This window comes from Octopus bimaculoides, chromosome 3 (assembly GCF_001194135.2).
Source record: "Octopus bimaculoides isolate UCB-OBI-ISO-001 chromosome 3, ASM119413v2, whole genome shotgun sequence".
Lineage (NCBI taxonomy): Eukaryota > Metazoa > Mollusca > Cephalopoda > Octopoda > Octopodidae > Octopus > Octopus bimaculoides.
The window spans coordinates 118,216,485-118,223,824 of NC_068983.1; the positions used below are offsets into that span (position 1 = coordinate 118,216,485).

A 7,340-nucleotide genomic window follows, 5' to 3' on the forward strand; every position below is an offset into this window, starting at 1 on the left:
GCAAGTGGCTGAGCACTCCACAGACACGTGTACCCTTAACGTAGTTCTCGGGGATATTCAGCGTGACACAGTGTGACAAGGGAAAGTTGTGGTGAAAGAGTACAGCAGGGTTTTCCACCATCCCCTGCCGGAGCCTCGTGGAGCTTTAGGTGTTTTCGCTCAATAAACACTCACAACGCCTGGTCTGGGAATCGAAACCGCGATCCTATGACCACGAGTCCACTGCCCTAACCACTGGGCCATTGCGTCTCCACTCATAAATCAATATTATATGGAGATTGAACAAGTGTGAGCTAGGCAGTTTTGTTGTTCAGCATGCATCTGAGATTGTTCTGGTTGATGGTGATTCCATCAGTCATACCAGTAGTTTTAGTAAATACACAATACTCCTACTCACTGTAGCATTGCTGACCAAGAACTTTTGGAAATTGTTCATAACCCAGACATGAAAATCCTCCAAAAGAAATTACTCAGACAGTGCTCATCAATTAATCCTAGATTACAATCTATCATACCTTCCAATAACCTTCTACAGAATACAAAGAATGATGTTTCACTGGATGCCTAGTATCTAACTGTAGAATGTAATGAGTGCATGGCAGGACTCCAGATGGCAAAGTCCAACCTCTGTCTATACCTGACCCAGGACTGCAATGTCTCACAAACAACAACATCTCATTATCATCTTCTCGGAATGTTTGCATCTGTCATAACTTGAGTATTTTCCAGCACATTCAAATACTCCTCTGGAGTGGATATTAGCAACAGACGAGCTTCTTGACCAGCAGGAATTGTCCCTCCACACAAAACAAAAGAGCATAGGCTCCAATTTAGAATAGTAACAACCACAGGAATAATACCTATAATCTAAGCGATATTTTTGGCAACATTTATTATATTCAGTACAAAATACTACACATGAAAAATGTAAGCTTGAAAACTGCATCTGACTGCAACAAATGCACATATGTATAATTAACTTTCTTCTCATCATCATCATCATATTAACATCTGAGAATCAGTGAATGTTGCATAACTTGACATAACTGGCAAATCTATATTTCCTTTCATTCTCTGTCATTTCACATATATATATGTCTTGTCTTGTGTATATATATATATATATATATATATATATATATACACATCCATCGTCGCATCATCATCAGTATTTTGACATCTACCTTTTCATGTTTGCATAGGTCAGATAGAATTTATGAACCCAGATTTTCTATGGCCGGATGCTCTTCCTGTTGCTAACTCTGATCAATGCTTCCTCAGAGGCAACCAGGTTTTCACCAAGACTGGAAATGAAGAACACTGCTTGTAAGATGGTGATGCTTGTCACAATTTTTGCATGATGTCAAGACATGGACACACACACACACACACAACAGGTTTCTTTCAATTTCCATTAACCAAATCTACTCACAAGGATTTGGTCAGCCCAAGGAAATAGCAGGTCATTTGCCTGACATGCCACACAATGGGACTGAACTTAAAATCATGTGGTTGGGAAGCAAGTATCAGCTATAGCTCTCTCTCTCTCTCTCTCTCTCTCTCTCTCTCTCTCTCTCTCTCTCTCTCTCTCTCTCCCTCTCCCTCTCTCTCTCTCTCTCTCTCCACACATATACACCTATGTACTTGAGATAAACAAGCAGAAAATCATAATGATGTGAGCCAGAAATAGGAGGGTTATGATAATGCTTGTTTCTATAATAATTCATTGTTTCTTAAAATGGTACAATGCTACAAACTGTGTACAGGGAAGTGTTGTTAACTAAATCAACCTCAGTGCAAGCCTAGTATTTTACTTATCCTCTTACAATCAATAATAATAATAATAATAATTATGTCTTTTCATAAGACCCAAGGCCAAATTTTGTAGTGAAAGGGTGTTACAAATCAAGCTAATCACATTATATTCGTACTTATTCCAATAATCCTATAAGAGAAAAGGCAAAGTTGGCATTAACAAGACTTGGAGCTGGAACACAGAGGAACAAAACTAAATACTCCCGGCTCAATGAGAGCACTTAGTAATATTTCTTATACTTTATAAAACATGCACTTATTTTTATAACCTGGGTAAGGCTGAAAGCAAAGTTGAATCAAGTAGAAGGTAAACTAAGAAAAGAAAAGAAACAAAACTAGTGCAGATGTTATCACAGCTCAGGGGGGAGTTAAAGAGAACAAAACTGTTGAGAATAACATCATTACATGGTGTCTGAAAGATTTTCACAAAATTTACTCTGTTGCAAGAATTCAGAACTTCATACCCATAAAGGCTACTTTACTGATTTGCAAAAATTCATACCCAAATAAGCGGCAATCATTATGCACTGTATTGGTTTTTTCTCCCTACCTCTTCTACAAATACTTCAACAGCCTCCGTTCCACTGAACTAGAAAGCTGTTTACTACCTCTGTATCAGTCCTACCCAACAAATATACTGCATTTCATCAGCCTTCACAAAGTGCACTTTGCCATTCATTCTCCACCAAAACTACAGCCTTCTTGAATTCTTTCACGATCCATGTTCCCTTTCAGATGTTGACCAATAAAACATCAAACTGAGTATCAGCTATATCAATTACACTTATCTGTGCGAGCCTCTTATTAATTAATAATAATAAACAAATATATTTATCAGAGAGAAATATCTCTGGATAAACTGTCTCAAAACATGTCTGTATTCTTGTTATTGATGCCAGAACAACAAAATGATAAGCAGAACCTAACAGAATATAAACTCAAGAAAAAAAAAAAGAGAAAGAGAACTAACTGCTGTAAGGCATTTAGTTTGTTGTGCTACTTTCTGGCACTCCTCCACCACTGTATGTATTTTTTAATTGTTTTTGTTAATAAGAAAATATTATAAATAAATAGAACTGTTTTCAGTAAGACATTTCTTTATTCTTATGAACATGCAAGAAATAAAAAATTGAAGCCCCAAAGCTTTTAGAGCAGCAAAGAAACTATGATGTTTGTTAATCTTTAGTCTAGATTAAATAAAACTCAAGTAAATTTCAGAATACAATTTCAATTTTACAAAGATTCATTTAGCAGAAAATAGATAAGAATTACCAACTAGCACTGGTTACAAACCATTGTGCAGTGTAATAATGAGTAAGAATCTTCCCAAAATATATAAGAGAAGTGATAGAGAAAGCAGAAAGCAGCAAGAGTGTATAAACCAAAATAGAGTTGCAATAATTCTGTCATAGATAATACCTTAAAGAATATAGCCTTTATTTTCTTTTAGAGTTGGTTAAGGAATATGCTGCAAAAAAAAAACCCACCAGCCCAAATGAGTGTGTAGCAGTAGTAGTCTAAAATTCACCTGACCTTGAACTTGTACATAACATCAGAAATAACTGGTAGAAGTACTTCCAAACTCAGTAGGAAAAATCTGTTTCTCGACAAAGGCTTCAAAACACTTAGTGTTTTTTTACACCTGTCTGATCCTGAGAGTGCAATACTATGCCCTTTGGGGGAAATAGCTGGAGTATAAAGATTATTCATTGTAAGAATGGGAAGTTCAATTTTTTCATAAATTCTTTAACAGTTCATATTCATATTTGCTTGAAAGAAGTTATGTCCTTAAGACCTTTGTAAAAGATTGAACCTAATCCATATTAAACCTAGAATAATCAATGGATTTATAAGTGAAGAAAAAAGGTTAAGAGAAGAAGAAAATATTTTTATATTTCCTTAAAAATATCTTGACTTGTTTTTGGTAAAATCATTTTGACTATTAGTTCAAATAAATGGAAGATTCAGTTTAGAGTGAGGACTAAAACTCTGCTAAGTTCAATCAATGATGGCAGCCTCATCCTTTTGGGGTTTTTTTATGGTAATACATAAATCTACAAAAACTACCAATGTTGTTTTGATGCGAATTCAGCAGAACAATATGCATTTTTAAACAATCATATTTTCTCTTTTCTATAATTAGCTACCCATAAAAATGTAATCCTATATTCAAATTGTCATTCAAAAAAACTTTGAATCACATGCTAATTATAATGGCTCTTGAGAATTGAAATAACAATGGTCTTATTCTCTGCTTTATAAAGTACAATTGGCAGTACTATTTCCAAAAAGGAAGTATACAGCAAGAAGAATTTCATCATCAAGTGAAGTTAAATATTCAAACAATAAAGATGGTGCTTAACCTTTTAACATTCAAACCAGCCTAAATATTCTACCTATTTTATGTTTAGACTGGCCAGATCCAACCTCTTACACCTATCCTACAATGTGATTCTAAAAATTAACAATCACATCATTGAAATCTCAAAGCTACATTATATTGCATGACTAATTTAAAGCAATGTGAATAAATATGCATTACAATTAACAGAGTAATTTGAATGCTAAAGGATTAAATGCTCCAGTTATCTGAAAAAGATGCATTGTAATGGAATTGTTGGTGATGGGTTCTTTTGGGTTTTTTTACATCAAATGAGTAATGCTGCGCAAGATGAAATTTAACATCACACTGTCAAGTGCTTATATATCCATCTTAAATAGCCACTGAAAAAGCAAGCCATTACATCTGCCTCAAGTAAGAGGACAAGTGGTGCAGCAAGAACAAGCATTGAAGAAGGTGGAAACATCTGGTCCTGAAACCACAGCATTTGACTCAATGAAGTTTACGCTGTTGAGTGAGAGTTCTGTCACTGACATCAGCGGGTGACCCCCAGGCAGCTTTAGTGATATGGTCAAAGGGACTGAAACACCTACAGAGCTGCTTCACCACCTGATGAGATGCTGACATCTGCATTTAGAGTACAGAAGCACCCTCAGTACACAAAATTATCTTAAAATATTTAAAAAATTACTCCCACTTGAATATTAGAAATGAAGTCTAATCTCAACCAGTTAAATTCTGTCAAAATCCAATATATTTCAGAAAAATATCAGATTAAGTGTTTACAAACTATAAAACAAGGAATGAAGAATATTTGCAAATCATGATTAATTTATAATTATGAAAAGAATACAAACCTGTATTTTTCTGTGGGCTGCCCATTACGAAAGAAGTTGAGTTCATAGTTTTACACAACTGAACTTCACAATCGGAGCTGATGACACTAACCTGATGAAATAACATTAATAATAACAGAATGAATAAATAAATGAATAAATAACAGTAACATGGCCAATATCATTACGAAAATAAGTTAAAGAAAAACAATACATGCAAAACCATAGAAGGGCCAATAATTTCTCACAGAAAAACTGATATGCAACTGAAACTCTAATGATGGACCAATGTAGATGCAGTACAACATGAATTTCTCCAAATTTCCCCTTTCTCTTCCAATAAGTAGTCTATTTACATGCTTAATCAGGATTCACTAGACTAGTCATGGATTCCAATGCAGTACTGCCTCAAACCCAGTATTATTTCACAGTCTGAGAAATGCCTTATCAATCACCATTCGTCAAACCCCTAAATTACAAGACATAAATACTGTCACAGTGCTTTTGCAAGTGATGTCAATGTAATGGCAGACACATAAACACAGACATGCTCACATGTATACTTGTAGGGCTGGCCTTAAGCCAATTGGGCAGATTGCTGCCAATCGGGCCCAGGGACCAAGAGGGCCCCACACTCAGGAAGGCCACATCCTATACTGCAACAGACATTTTATGAAGGTGTTCTCCCTAAAGTTTACAAACTCTATGCTTGGAATGACCAATTTTATATATATGTACATATATTTATAAATATACATATATATATATATTGAAATGTATATATATTTATATATATATATACATATATATATATATATTAATATATATATATTTTTATATATATATATATATTAATATATATATATTTTTTATATATATATACATATATATATATTAATATATTAGAAGGTTTGGAGGTGATGTTCAGGTATAATATATTAGAAAAAATAAGGTACTCAGAGATCTGGATGATTGTACATTTACAGATTTTTATTAAAATGTCACATGTTTCTATAAATCATAAATTAGCGCTTGCATCTATTCTAGTGCAATAAAACATTTGACATATTAATAAAAATCTGTAAATGTACAACCATCCAGATCTCTGAGTACCTTATTTTTTTTAATATATATTAATATATATATATATATATATATATATATACATACATGTATATATTAATAAATATTTTTTTTTATATATATTTATATATATACATATATATTAATATTTACTATTTTACTATTTTAAAATGTTTCAGCTTTAAAGCTGCAATCATGCTGGAGCACCACCGTTGACTGAGCTACACCATTACTTGGAATCTCCTGTAATATGTGGCATTTGATCAAACAGCAGCTGTTTTACCACCCATTCGTAGTGTTGCAGGAGCTGTGTCAAACAGCTTCTACCTGGTTGAAATCCATGCTGGGTGTCAGTCAGCAAGTCATTTTCTTCTAGGAACATGATTAGTTTCTTGTGGACTATTCGTTCCATGACTTCGCTGATGTGTGAGGTCAGCGAGATAGGCCTATCATTTTTAGCATCTGCTCTGCTTCCTCTCTTATGGATAGGGCATATTATTCCTTCCTTCAGTTTGTCTGGGAGCTTACCTCTTGCAAGGACGCTCTGGAAGAGAAGCAGCAGTGGTTTTGTAAGGGCTCACTTGCACAGTTTGAGTAGAACCGCTGGAAATCCATCCGGGCCAACCATTGAGTTTGTGTCAACCTCATCTATGGCCAGTGTTGCCATCTTCAATGTTTATATACTCAATTCTTTTAACCTCTTAGGTTTTAGGTAATGTGGCAAAGAAATCCACTGGTTTGTTCCCTTGATTGTGTTCCAGCGGTGTAGCGAACATACTTTGCAACTGTTCGTTCAGTATTTCACTTACCCTCATGGGGTTTCCTGTGAGGGAGCCATTTTTGGAAGAGGGGACCTATCTTGTGGTGCATTGAGGCTGTTTCTTTGGCAAACTTAAAGAAAGCTTCAGGGTTTGACTTGATATTTTCTATAACCCAAGCTTCTTTATTCGCTCTCTCCTATTCATGAGACTCATGCAGACGTTTCTCAATTTCCAATAGCACTCTCCCCAGACAAGACTTCTCACAACTTTTGGGATGCTTGCTCAGGCGGTTCATAATCTTTGTCCATCGTTTCATAAGGATCTTCCTTTCTCTCATATATTTATGTGTATATGTAGTTTTGGAATCAGTAGTTCTTTGGCTGCTATTTCTGAATTCTCAGTATGTTGGAGAAGCAGGTTACTGTCAATCCCTATATATTTATGATTATAAATGATTTTACCGAAAAGGTTCTGGAGATTTCTGCGGGACAACCTGTTGAAAGC

At 34.8% G+C, this 7,340-nt stretch overlaps 1 protein-coding gene across 1 annotated transcript in view; it reads right to left on the reverse strand.

The window, feature by feature from the left end:
- Positions 1–7,340, reverse strand: part of LOC106868418 (uncharacterized) — a 90,841-nt gene that overhangs the window by 18,685 nt on the left and 64,816 nt on the right. The window contains exon 8 of the mRNA XM_014913664.2: positions 5,014–5,104. Coding sequence (XP_014769150.1) covers positions 5,014–5,104 — 91 coding nt within the window. The remainder of the gene's footprint in view (positions 1–5,013; positions 5,105–7,340) is intronic.